A 14,729-nucleotide genomic window follows, 5' to 3' on the forward strand; every position below is an offset into this window, starting at 1 on the left:
TTTGAGGTGGGGCGCCTGGGTGGCGCAGTCGGTTAAGCGTCCGACTTCAACCAGGTCACGATCTCGCGGTCCGTGAGTTCGAGTCCCGCGTCAGGCTCTGGGCTGATGGCTCAGAGCCTGCAGCCTGTTTCCGATCCTGTGTCTCCCTCTCTCTCTGCCCCTCGCCCGTTCATCCTCTGTCTCTCTCTGTCCCAAAAATAAATTTAAAAAACTTTGAAAATAAAATAAAAAAAAAAAAAAGTTTGAGGAAGGCACTTCAAAGCTTGGACATCACTCACCTGGGCCTAAGGGTACTATTGAGGTTTACTAGCATACTTGTGGGGTACTTTTGGCTTTCTCAGGAAATTTCATGTTAGTATCTTCAGCTGAAATAATTTCCCCAAAGGTAAAGGAAATTCCTACTCAGTTTTTAAAAAACAGTCTGAAAAAGTATGAAATTATCAAGCGACCAAGTCACCTAATCCTTTCTAGATTAAGTTGGGGGTTATTATTTAATTTGTTTCCTTGACATAACCACCTCCAGTTTTACGGAGTCACCTGGAGCTCTTGTGAACACAGAGCATGGGACTGACTTAGATTAAGATTGGTTTAGATTAAGGCTGAGGGTGCTGGATTACTACTGTTCCTTCTATTCTTCTCGGCTGGAGTACAGCTCTGGGAGTGCCCTTCTGACAATTCTCATGAGGTCAATGCCCCTCAAAGATTCTGGCTAGGACAGTGGGAGCACACAGAAATTCACGAATTGCTATAGTAATTCAGCAGTCATTTTTGATACTGTTTTCTTCTTGAAGATGGATATCAGTCTTCCATGCACCTATTTACTGACCATCTAAAAAACATTACGTGGCTTGAGTCACCTGGATTATTGCCTTGGACTTTGAAATGTCCTGTCGGCAGACTCTCTCGTCCTCTCTGATGGACCAGGTAATTCTAAAATGCAAGTCTACGAATGTCACTTCTACCCCTCATCACTTTAATGGTCTTGAATTGTCCCCCATTCCCTCTTTCTGGCCTTCTCCACTTTTTTTCTTGCCTACAGGCCTTTATACATGCTGTCTGTTCCACATGGAACGTCATCACCCCATTGTCCCCATTTGCTGGCCAACTTACATTTGTCTTTGTGCCTCAACTTCCATTTTACTTTCTCTTGGAAGCTATCTCAACCTCTCCAAACTAGTCCTCCCTAGTATTACACAAACCACACTTTAATCGTTTTTTAAAAATGTGTCTCTATCTTTCACCAGAATGCAAATTTTGTTAGAATAGGATCTGTATCTGTCCTGTTTCTCATCATACATACTTTGCCTAACACGGCAATTTCATAGAAAATTGTAGATGAGGGGTGCCTGGGTGGCTTGGTCGGTTAAGCGTCCGACTTCGGCTCAGGTCATGATCTCACGGTCTGTGAGTTCGAGCCCCGCGTCGGGCTCTGTGCTGACAGCTCAGAGCCTGGAGCCTGTTTCGGATTCTGTGTCTCCCTCTCTCTCTGCTCCTCCCCTGTTCATGCTCTGTCTCTCTCTGTCTCAAAAATAAATAAACGTTAAAAAAAATTTTTTTAAAGAAAATTGTAGATGAATAAGTAAATTACATAATGTCTACAACTTGATGAAGTAAGCCTTTATGTTAGTCTCATCCTACAGATAAAAAAAGCTGAGGCTTGCCAAAGTAAAATAGATTTTATACGTTGTGGAAGTTTAGCAGCTATCCGAGGTCTACCATTTTCCTTTTTGGAAACCTCAAAACAAAAAAAATGTCTTTGTGTCTTGAAGCGTTAGTGTTTTTCATGCCAATCATCTTGGTGGTCACTTCTACAGAATTGGGCAATGGTGTCATGATATAGTGTAAAAGTATGGATAGGTGCACTTGAATTCTTCAGAGTTATTTGTATCTTTAGGATAATGGTATCTGTACCATCCCAGTTACTGTCATGTTTAACATGTGCCTCAGCCAAGTCACAAATATTTCATGACTTGCTATTTCTGTTCTGTCTCAGTAATTCTTAATATCCTTGCTCATATCACGAAAGCCTCCATGACCTAACTGACACCGCACTCCTAATCCACTCAATCTCCTCCACCAAAAACAACAATAAACAAAACAAGCCACCAAGCTTCGTTCTGGCATGAAGTTCATGGCAAAGTTTAGCTCCATATGTATGGGATGAATCCAATGCAGCTGATCCTTCAGTCAAACAATTCTTTGTAATAGAAATAAGATCCTACACGTTTTTCATGTTTTCTGCTGAGAACAAAACTGTCCAGTTAAAGAAAATATGAATCACTTTGCTATACCAGCTCCTGTAAAAAACACGTTGGGGTCAAAAAAAAAAAAAGTCTTGTTTTCTCTCAGTTTAAATGCTCTAAAAAATCTCTATTATCTATGTATCTATCTATTCTGGAAAGATATGTACATATATGCAAATGTCAACAGAGTTATACATTTTATAGGAAATTCCTCCATTTCCTTCCCCATCACTACCTTTGGAATCCAGGGTTGTTAAGACTACAGAGAATCACTATTCTGTAGACATTTTGAAGCAGTGCAGGTAACATCTGAACATTGCATTTTATTGCAAGTAAGAAGAAGAATATGAATATTTGACTAGCCTCAGTCTCTTGCTGTCCTTAAATTTCAGTCTAAAGGAACACAAAGAATCAAAACACGGTCTGTCTCCAAGAGAGGAGTCCCCAGTCCCCCTCGATACTAAAAAAATTAAGCAAGCAATGACAAAGAAGAAACCGAAGGGTTTTCAAAGGAAGGATGAGGTGATAAGGACAGAAAAATACTGAGTTATGCCACTGATCAGAATTCCTAATAGGAAGGTATTAATACCAGGAACAATAATACCAGAAAGGGCAATAATACTCTGACAAAGGTAGATAGATACAACCGTTGGTTGGTATAACCACTTTGTAAATTACAAGTGTGTAATTAAAGGTCAAAAGTGTCCACCTTGTATCCACGCTGGACTCTTATATGTCTGGTGAGAATTTTCCTCTTGCCTTTATCCATGATGTTCCCTGACGAGGTTGCAAACCTGCAGCTGAGGGCGTAATTCCCACTAGCAGACATGCTTTGTTGGGTTCACACAGTGGATTTTATTCATTATATCCATATTTCTGTCTTCAGAAGTTGGAGGATCTGGCAACACTGACTTCCATATTGCTGGGTGACAACAGTCAGTGGGAGCTCAGCAGGTGGCCGCCTTCCAAGGGGTCTTGTGTTTGCTACAATTGTTTTCACTTTCATTTTCTTATAACACCCCCCCCCCGCCCGCCTTTATTCATTTTACCTCATCCGCCTGGCCCCTTTAAGAAAGGAGCTTGTAACTCCCACTCCACAGAGGCTGTTCCTCCCGCCCATGTCCACCTGTTCAAGTTCAAGTCATCACTGATGGTTCATGGCAAGTGTCATCCTCTCTTTCCTTCCCCAACAATCCAATGAGAGCTGACCGTCTTTTGATTACTCACAACATTCCTTGCATATTTTTTGTAGCCCACACAGTACCCAGTAATATTATTATCTGTATTGTACTTATCTTGCTAGTGTAAGGATTTGGAAGCTTACACATTCATCCATCCATTCAGCAAAAATTGATTAAGTATAAGGTGCCAAACACTAGCTTAAGTTCTGAGGATGTTGTGACGAATAAGAAAGAAACCCTCAAGGAGATGCTGAGAGCAGGATCTCTTTTGCCTATCTTGGCTTCCACTGCAGAGCCTCGGAAAGTGCCTTGTACCTCAGTTTTTGGCACCTATTAACTGATCACACGATTCTATTAAATAGAAGCATTAGAGCTAAATTTCTTCGAAAAGCATTCAGAAAATCAATCGTCATTAATGTATACCAACCCCTAAAGATTTCTTCCCCCATTCCGGTTACTCCAAATCACCAAGGTTTTATCCTGAAATAGTACTCCGAGTACTCAGATGTCCCTCGAAATTTATTTACCTGGGTAACTGCTGAAAGAGAGGCGACTACTGCTCGTGTCTTTATCATTGATGTTGAAGTCCCAGTGTTTATATATCCTGAGCATGGCTGCATACGTGTACCAGCTTGAGTGAGCAAAAAAGACGTTCTCAAATCCAGGAAGAACCTACAGCCAGAATCATAGTGAATGATGCACAGGTATACAGATAACTGACTACAAGTGTAGGAAGCATAGAGCAACTGTGTCAATTTCGCTATTCACTGCCATATTTATTATCGGGAAATATGGCCAAGAGCACAAAATTCACCTTTAATGTGCGCAAAAACAGACAGACTCTATCCTTCAAGCATCCAGAAGGGAAGACTGTGGGAGGGGGAGGGGCAGGTTCACATAGCACGGGAGGAATGGTGGAAGAAACAGAGCTAACATCATGTACTTCCACCACCCTCCATCAGTTTCTTCCTGTTCTTAACTTCTAGACAGAGGAGCCATAAGCTGATAATAGGGCTGTAGCCAGGGGTGATGAGATGTTGCCACACTTGGGCTGCCATATGGAAAAAGTCTGTGTGTTCCAGAACAAGGAAAGAGAGAGGCGGCTTTGTGTCTCACCTTAATAAGGGCAGAGCAATGTCCCATGTCCCATCTCTTAAAAACCTTCAAGCTGGAATTTGTTGTGGGAGAAACTGAGGGAATCAGATCCAACAGATCTCCAACGGCATTCAGGAACTGAATCTGGAACAGGGTCATAGGCTGGGGAGAGACAAAGAGTACTCTTACCAGTGATTTGTGGCAGTAGGATGCCATTTTCTAGTTTCCCCATTGTCAGGGATACCCTCGGTTATTCCTTTGCCAAGGGTCCCTAATGTAACAAATGCATTCGATTTTCTCGTAGCTTATAAAATAGTTATTATCTTAGGGTTTATAAGAGATGCTTTAGCATGTGTTGATACCCAAAACACTAGTGATATTTAGGGCCAAATAATTCTTTTTGGGGGGGTTGTGCATTGCAAACTATTTAGCAGCATCCCTGGCCTCTCCCCGTTACATAGCAGTTAGCACCTTCCCAGTCTTGATCACCAAAAGTGTCTCCAGGCATTGCCAACTCTGCCCTGGAGGGACATTGCTCACAGTTGAGAATCACTGCTTTACAGCAAAATATTCAACTAAGACACTTTTTAATTTTTTTTTTGATTTATCATTTTTAAAAAATTTTTCTTAATGTTTATTCATTTTTGAGGGGGCAGAGACAGAGCATGAGCAGGGGAGGGGCAGAGCGAGAGACGGAATCTGAAGCAGATTCCAGGCTCTGAGCTGTCAGCGCAGGGCCCTGTGCAGGGGTGCAACTCATGAACCTCGAGATCATGAGCCGAAGTCAGATGCTCAACCAACTGAGCCACCCAGGCGCCCCATGACGCTTTTCGATTTTGTGTGTTTAATGTAGAACTGACTTGACATTTACCCCAAAGCAATGGTCAGACCTGAACGTGAACTTAGTGCTAGAGAGCCCTGCTCCACCAAGAGTTAATCCACCAGAGTAGCCAGGGGCCGAGCATCTTACAGAAAAATTGGTTTTTAGGCAGACTTGGTGACAAGACAAACACAAATGACATTTTAACAAAAAAACAAAAGCGAAAACCAGAAACTGATTATTTGTTTATACACATATTCTCTCTCTCTTCTTTTTTTTGTTCTTTGACTATATAACACTTGCATTATTAAAGATTTAAAAAATTATAATGAGATTTACAGTGGAATTTTGTTGTGTTGATTTCTGTGTATATCTCTAGACTTTTTACAGTGTTTTATGGATACATTAAAAATTTTTTTTTCTAATGTTTATTTATTTTTGAAGGAGAGAGAGAGCGTGAGCAGGGGAGGGGCAGAGAGAGAAGGAGACACAGAATCTGAAGCAGGCTCCAGGCCCCGAGCTGTCAGCACAGAGCCCCACGCGGGGCTCGAAATCACGAGCTGGGAGATCATGACCTGAGCCGAAGTTGGACGGTTAATCAACTGAGCCACCCAGGTGCCTCTACAGTGTCTTATAAATACATTTTTAAACACATGGTAGTGTATTATATGCTTCAGTCTTCACTTTGATTTTTCTCTCTTCATATTTTTCACTTGTTTGGGGGAATTTTCCATAATTAGATGTAAAAATCTTCCTCATTCTCTTGAACAGAACTTTAGCGAACGGATACATTATATGTTAACCAGTATTATACTGATGGACTTTGCTGTGGTTTCTAGTCTTTTGCTATTATAAACAGTGTTACAAAAATGAATCTTGGACACATCATTTCATATGTGTGTGAGTCTTTGTGTAGAGGCAGTTTTGATTTTAATAAATATTGCCAAGTTGTCTACAGAGGGCTTATTTCAACAGACACTCTTACAGCCTCAATGACATATTAAACATTGAGGGTTTTTTTTTTTTTTTCAATTTGATAGGTGAAAAACAGTACCTCATTCTTTTTTTTTTTTTTAAGCCTATTTATTTACTTTGAGGAGTGGGGTAAGGGCAGAGAGAGAGGGAGAGAAAATCCCAAGCAGGCTCTGAGCTGTCAACACAGAGCCCAATGCACGGTTTGAACCCACGAAATGCGAGATCCTGACCTGAGCCGAAATCCAGGGTTGGATGCTCAACTGACTGAGCCACCCAGATGCCCCTTAGCAATTCTTTTGTTATGAGTGAGGCAGAGCATGTTAAAAAACGTTTGAATTTTTTTTTGTGTGTGTGAACTGTTCATATGCCTTATTTATTTTTCTTATTCTTTTTCTTATCAACTTTTAGGAGTTCTTTAAATATTGGGGAGATTTGTTCATTGTTTGATATGAATTGCAAATATTATTTTCCAGTTTTTAATTTGCCTTTAATTTTTTGCCTTTATTTTTAAGAATGATATCATACTTATGAAAGGATAAAGATCATATGCATAATTTAAGAAGAAATAATGAAAAAGACCACTAATGAACCCATCTCACAATTTGGGCAATAGAACATTAGCTGTGCCTCAGAAACCTCCAATCTCATCTCTGTCCTTCCTTATTTATCAGTAGTAAGCACTATGGCTCATTACCCTCTTTTCTGTTACTTTATCATCTATGTACACATCCATAGACAGGCTATTTTTAAATTTGCTTGCTTTTGAGTTTGTACAAATAGAATCACATTGTGTGCGTTCTTCTGCTCAACATGATTTTTTTGGACATGTATCAATGTTGGTAGTGTGGAAACAGTTCATTCATCTTCATTCATATAAGGGTATATAGTATCGTGATATACTTATGAACATTTGGGATATTTCCAGTTTGTAGCAAAATAATGGTACTGTGAACTTTTATGTACGTGGACCCCCCCCCCCCCAAGGGGAAGAATGTCGTTAATCTCTGGATTTGCCAGGTTGTAGAATATGTATCGTCTTTAAATGTCTTGAGTAACATCCAATTCTTTTCCAAAGCAGTTGGGACAATTTACTCAATCCAGTAGTGGTTAAGATTCCCCACTCCTGGTGTGTAATAGGATGTCATTGAGGTTTTAATATATATTTCTTTGAAATTAAGCATTTCTCCACATGCTTATGGGCCATTTTGGTTTCCTTTCCTGTGAAATTCCTGCTGATAATTTTGCCCATTGCCCATTTTTCAATTGGGTATTTTCTTTTTAAAAATTTATTTGTTCTTTGTGTATTTCAGATACAAATCCTTTGCTGGTTAAGTGTATTTCAAATGTTTTCCCTTGGTTTGTAGCTTATCTTTTCCCTTTCTATATAGTGTGTTCTGATGAAAAGAAGTTTATTTTAATTAGCTGAATTTATATTTTTCTTCACGGCTAGTGCTTTTTTGCTTTGTTTGAGATGCTGTTGCTTGCCCTAAGTCATAGTCTCCTAGGGGATGATGCTCAGTGCTATGGGGTCAATGCTATTCTCACTATTTCTAAGCCTTTTCAAGGGGCAAAGCAAGAAACTATGCGTTTTTTTTTTTTAAGGAAGCTAAAAGTAATGATTTCCTACCTATACAACTTTAAAAACTACAAGGTCTTGGGGCGCCTGGGTGGCGCAGTCGGTTAAGCGTCCGACTTCAGCCAGGTCACGATCTCGCGGTCCGTGAGTTCGAGCCCCGCGTCGGGGTCTGGGCTGATGGCTCAGAGCCTGGAGCCTGTTTCCGATTCTGTGTCTCCCTCTCTCTCTGCCCCTCCCCCGTTCATGCTCTGTCTCTCTCTGTCCCCCCCCCCCCAAAAAAAATAAACGTTGAAAAAAAAAATTTTAAAAACTACAAGGTCTTGACTTCACTGATTTTTCTTATGCTGAAAATCTTGATAGTCAACATAGTTATTTGTTTTATAAATATATTTGCTTTATAGTTAGTTACTATATCTAACTGTATCAAATTTCAAAATGATAACATCAATATTATTGCTAAAGTGACATTACTGGATACAGTTTAAGGTTTATTTTGGTTTTGGTGGTTCTTCTTGTCCTTAGAATCTATCCCATTAAGGATGTACCCTAGTAACTGTGTTCCGGTCACTGGAAATAACTGCTGTCTGCATGGTTACGCTATCAACTTGACATATAGTTAGACATATTCATGCCCATTCATTTTAAGATTTTAGGGACTGTTTTTCTTCTATGTTATTAAATTTTGTTTTATAGTTATGAACAGCATTCACATGGTTCTAAAGTCAAATGTTTAAAGATACATTCAGAGAAATGTACCTTTCATTCCTGTCCCTTTCACTTTCTTTTCTTCTTTTTTTATAGATAATTTTTTTTTTAGTTTTAGTTTTATTGTTTCATTGTTGTTTATTCTTGGAAAATTAAGCAAATCTATCTATCCATCTCTCTATCATCATCTATCTTATTTCCATATCTTATGTAAAAAGTAGCAAATAATTTACACTGGTCTTCACCTTACTTTTTTATTTATTTAATATTATTATTATTTTTTAATGTTTATTTATTTTTGAGAAAGAGAGAGAGAGACAGTATGTGAGCAGGGGAGGGGCAGAGAAAGAAGGAGACACAGAATCCAAAGCAGGCTCCAGGCTCTGAGCTGTCAGCACAGAGCCCGATGTGGGGCTCAAACCCATGAATCGCAAGATGATGACCAGAGCCGAAGTCAGATGCTTAACCAACTGAGCCACCCAGGCACCCCACTTTTTTATACTTCATAACAGAATAACAGATCCCGAACATCACCCTGTAGCAGTATTTGGAGATCTCCCTCATTCCTGTTCACAGCTATGTCATTTACACAGTCAGTCTTCTATGTATTTGGTTGTCTTTGGTCTTTTGCTCTTACAAATTATCTGCAATGACAAGGCTGGCCCATATGCCATACTGAACTTTTGTGATAATCCTAGAAGTGGCATTGCTGGATCAAAGGGTAAATGAGCATATGATTTGGGTACTGAGTGCCTAATTTTCTCTCCATAGAGAATATACCATTTTGTATTCCTACCAATATTTTGAGAATTCCTACCAGTATTTTTCACCTTTAGCCTTGCCAACAGAGTATACATTCACATTTTAGAACTTCTGCCAAATTGATAAGTGAGAAAGTATGTCTCAGTTATGGTTTTAATTTGTATTTCTAAACTCATGAGTAAGGCTTGGTTTATATGATTAACAATTTTTTGCTCATGTTTCTATGAACTATATTTTGTATATTTTTTCCAGTGTGTATACATATGCCCAGTTGAGTGTGTGTGTGTGTGTGTGTGTGTGTGTGTGTGTATTACCCCCAGGAAACAAAATCTTCATAGTTTTTGGGAATATATTAAGTGTACTTTTGAATCTTCGATTATTCAATAAAGCTTTTCAAGATATTATTATGTGTGCGTGTGTGTGTGTGTGTGTTTTGTAGAGGGTGGGAAGCATAGAATTTGTACACTTAGATATTTTGCCTTAAAAATTATATCAACAAAAGTAGCAGCTTTATTAGGTTAAACAGCCAGAACATTCATTCAGTATATTCTTTACCCTACTCCAGAGCACAGGATTATGAAAAAAATTAAGAGATAAAGAGACTGTGTGTTAAGCTTGAATTTTATGGCACACACTGAGTCAGGTGCTAGCAATATAACAAGATAGTGCCTGTGTACAAGAAATTAATGTGCTAGTCCTAATTTGATCTGCTTCTAAGTTAGATTGTTATTTTATTTATTTATTTATTTATTTATTTATTTATTTATTTATGTATTTATTTTTAACATATGAAATTTATTGTCAAATTGGTTTCCATACAACACCCAGTGCAAGATTGTTATTTTAAAGATAATTCTCAATATTCTTGCCATACCGTATAAATTCTGAGTAGCTTTTTAAAAATCTTACCTTTGTCTTTTCTAACATAGCCCTCTTCATGGCTCCTACATACAATCCATCCATTTGTGTCACAACATAGCCTGTATGTCTCCAAAATGGGTCATCCTTGTAATATTTGATGTTTTTCCGGGTCCACTGATCTTGCTTCCTGCAAGAGAAATTAGATTTGCACTAGGATTCTTCATGGTTGCTCATCCAAAGCTAAATTCAACCCAGGCATTTACAGATTATATATTCAGATAGTTATGCTAGTGTAATTTAAATTCTGGACCTTACAACATTCCAATCACTTATTGATTTGACATAACTTTGCATACCGAAAGCTTTTCTGATTTGTTCAGGCTATCTCTACATCAATCTTAAATACTTTTTTTTTCTAACGTTTATTCATTTTTGAGAGAGAGAGAGAAATGAGCAGGGGAGGGGCACAGAGAGAGGGAGACACAGAATATGAAGCAGGCTCCAGGCTCTGAGCTGTCAGCACAGAGCCCAACGTGGGGCTCAAACCCACCAACTGCAAGATCATGACCTGAGCCAAAGTCGGATGCTTAACTGACCGAACCACCCAGCGCCTCTCTATATCAATCTTAGAATACAAGGTCATTGCTTCATGGGATCTAGTCCAATAATTTTTAATGATGCTCTGCAGGACGTTAGATTTGATGAAGGGGTTGCCTAGTGTATGATTTGGAGGGTCAAACCAGAGTCCTTTTGTCACCAAGTTAATCACAGCCACAAACATAAAACAAATCCCACGTATAAAACAGATAGAAAAGAAATCTGAATATTGAGAATTGTTAGCTTCAGAAAGCTTTGTCAAAACTTTATCAAAATGGAAATGTTTTCAGAGTTATGTTGTGAATTAGGACTAGATAACAGCTGGTACCTCAGCTAGGATTAATCACCAGGCCCATGAAACCGAAGCACCTTAGGGAGGAGGATCGGTGATCCCTAAAGGAGTGGGGCCCTTAGGTGGAGGCAGTCCAGGCATTTAACTTTGCCTTCCTTACTCTCATGGTGGCTTCCTCCAGCTGTGCCGGCAGCCGATAATGATATTCAACGTGACCTTTGAATAGGCCCAAGTTAGAGGACATGCTGTGTGGGCATGCTGTAGAGGACAGCCAGTTTTCACGTCATTACCAAAAAGTGCTATACCTTACTATAAGACCAGCTCTGGAGTCCTGCCTAAGAGCCAGAAAAGGACATTGGCAAAGGAAAAACTGCTGTTTGCAATGACAGATTCAGGCCCTGTAGTGTGAATAACAAGAGGAAAGCTATTATACATACTCTATAAAATCTTGCACTTTATCCACGATGGAAGGTTTCTTAATCAGCTGTGGGTAGAGGTTAACGAAGTGGTCATACATGTGTCTGAAACAACAGAAAAAAAATGGTTGCATTTCTGTTTTTCTCCTTAGAGTAGTCCATCACAGTAAATTACACAAATTTTTGACTAACTAGAAGGTCCCTTATTGCAAACCTTCCCTATCTTCTTAAAAATCAAGAGCACAATTTAAAATTAGGAAATATATAGAAAAGCATATATAATAAAATGAACACACAATTTAAAATTGAGAAATACACAGAAAAGCATATATAATAAAATCAACACCCAAGTATCTCTACCCAATTTTATTAAAATCATTGTATTTTGCCATGTTTGGCACATAACAGAAATAAACAGAAATAAACATTAGAGTTGAAACCCCTGTGTACAGTTCTCCGACACTAATTCCACACGTTTCTTCACAGAGGTAACTCCAATCTTGAATTGGTGATTTATTTCTATCATGAATGTTTCTATACCATCACTAAGTATAGATTTAACAACAAATAGTATACAGTGGTACTTATAGTTAATTTCATACTATACTGTAACAATTCTGTCAACACATTTCTTACAGGTTTTATTTGAGAGAGAGAGAATGAGTGGGGAAGGGGCAGAGAGAGGGAGACACAGAATCTGAAGCAGGCTTCAGGCTCTGAGCTGTCAGCACAGAGCCTGATGCAGGGCTCAAACCCACAAACCGCGAGATCATGACCTGAGCCAAAGTCAGGCTCTTAACTGACTAAGCCACCCAGGTGCCCGTCAACACATTTTGGAAGAAATGCATTATCTTCTGCAGTTTAAATTTATTATTTTCATCTGCTGATAGCATTCACGGTCTGACTATATAAGAGTTCATGTATGCAACCAGTTTTCAACTTTTCGCTATCATAATGCAACTTCAAACACTGTTGTAATGTCTTTCCTTACGTATTTGCATGTTTTTCTAGAATATATATAGCACATATGAAAGTAGGATTGCTGGGGTGAATATTCTCGATATTTATAGTTACTATATATTGCCAAGTTGTTCTCCATGGTGACTATACCCATTTATATTCCCATTAGCTACAGATTAGACTTTGCCTTGCTCTGCAGTCTCACCCACACTTGGTGTGGTCAGACTTCTAAATTTTCAGCAATTTAGATAGGGTTTACATGGCTTCTCATTGTTTTAATTTTCATCCCCCTCGCCTCCACAGATATTGGCTCTTTGGGATTCTTTATGTTAAAACTTAATTTAAAAAATAAAAATAAATAAAACTTTAAAAACTTAAATGTGTCTCATATGCTGTCAACATTTTTAATTGATATAATTAACATACAGCATTGTGTAAGTTTAAGGTGTACAATGTGTTCATTTGATCCATTTGCTTATTGCAATATGATTACCACTGTAGCATTAGTTAACGCTTCTTTCACATCACAAAATTCCTTCTTTTTTTTGTGGTGAGAACAATTAAGTTTGTCTTGTAACAACTTTGACATTTATGATACAGTATTGTTGGCTATAATCACTATGTTGTGCAGTAGATCTCCAGGACTTATTTATCTACTAGTTACAAGTTTGCACCCTTAAACAACATCTCCCCAGTTAATTGGTGAAAGTAATCCCCTTACATTCACTGTGATTGAATATGGGTGGATCTATTTCTACAGTCTTTTCTGTTTTCTTTCTTTGACCTCCTTTTTACTTTTTCCTCGTTTATATACCATTTTTACTATCCTTTTTTTTACTTCTGCTAATTTAAAAGCCGTGAGATGTATTTCTCTTCTTTTATGATCACTAACATTTTTAGAAACATTCATCACTATGAATTTTCTTATGAAGCCTAAATGAATTTTCTATTTTTCTCCTCCTCCGAACATGATTCATATGTTAACAAGTTTTAGCTGCCCATTGACACCCCATCATGTTTATGTTCAAAGACTTAGTTTTACCCTTTTAATAAAAAATTTTCTATGAAAGTTTTTTAACTTTTACAATGAAATTTTATTAACATCGCTTTTCTTATATTAACTATTGCTCCTTATATCCTAAACTTTCCCTCCTGCTATTCTTGTTAACATGTATCTTATTTAGTTTCACAGAAGTTTGTGGATGATCAAACATTTTAATTTATATATCTGAAAATATCCTAATTTTGCCCTTGCTCTTAGGTGATTTAAATGGTTTTAAAATTTAAGCTAAGTTATTTTCCTGTAGTACTTTTAAGATATTTTCATATCACCTTTCATTTTATTGTTGCTGATGAGAAATATGCTGTCAGTTTAGCTGAGACTCCTTTGTAGTCAATGTGTTTTCTTTCTAATAGCTTGTAAGATGATTTATCCCCAATTTTCTGTAGTTTCACCCACTACATTGTAGTGCTTTCCAACTAAGGACTTAGGTCTTTTTAAATTTTGATAAATTCTCCACTATTACTGTGTCAATTATTGCTTATCTGTGATTTCTTCCAGTCTCTTTTTCTGGGACTCCTAACAGACTTATGTTGGAGTTTCTTAATCAAACTGTTCTAACAACAGCTCTCTGAGCATTTTTACCCTTTATCTTACCCTTGGGAAATGTTTTATGTAAACTCCTCAATACTAATTTCTGATTTCAGATTTTATTTCTCTGATTGTGAATTTGGGGACTTTTTTCCCTATGGAATATTGCAAGTGTATCTGTAATTGAACCAGCACGTGAATGATTTGGTTCTTGTCCCCCCCACCCCCACCCGATCCCAAGCTCATGGTTTCTTATAATCTGAAGCCTAGCATGCATATCAGCACAAGTTATTCTGTGGCCTCTTCATTTTATACAGTCAAAAGCAGCAAGGTTGCTTCGGTTCGGCCCTGACTCAGCTCACTGAAGCACTGAGGCCTTCGCCCATCAGCAGGGATGATGGTCTCTGGCTATTTCATGCCAAAGGCCCAGCAGATCCACACTTCATCACTTTGTTTTCTGCTCCATTTCTGCCTCAAAATATGTTTAATCTTGTTTTTGGGCCCACTGTATTACTACAATGCTTTCTTTCTATATATTGTATCTACCTTTTGCTACGAGTTTGGAGCAAAGTGGGTAAATTGTGAACCCCTTGCACTCTCTGCACTGCAAGTTAATCTCAGGTCTCAGTTCTGGTTTTTATTTGATACAGGAGGT

At 38.3% G+C, this 14,729-nt stretch overlaps 1 protein-coding gene across 1 annotated transcript in view; it reads right to left on the bottom strand.

Annotated features, from left to right (window-relative positions):
* Positions 1-14,729, bottom strand: part of PLBD1 (phospholipase B domain containing 1) — a 53,179-nt gene that overhangs the window by 18,257 nt on the left and 20,193 nt on the right. The window contains exons 3-6 of the mRNA XM_047066819.1: positions 11,545-11,628; positions 10,267-10,405; positions 4,541-4,681; positions 3,952-4,096 (exon numbers count right to left, since the gene is read on the bottom strand). Of these exons, the coding sequence (XP_046922775.1) occupies positions 3,952-4,096; positions 4,541-4,681; positions 10,267-10,405; positions 11,545-11,628 (509 nt within the window). The remainder of the gene's footprint in view (positions 1-3,951; positions 4,097-4,540; positions 4,682-10,266; positions 10,406-11,544; positions 11,629-14,729) is intronic.

This window comes from Lynx rufus, unplaced genomic scaffold (genome assembly GCF_022079265.1).
Source record: "Lynx rufus isolate CCGP_SWC_20201006 ecotype Redwood Valley unplaced genomic scaffold, mLynRuf1.p SCAF_7, whole genome shotgun sequence".
NCBI lineage: Eukaryota > Metazoa > Chordata > Mammalia > Carnivora > Felidae > Lynx > Lynx rufus.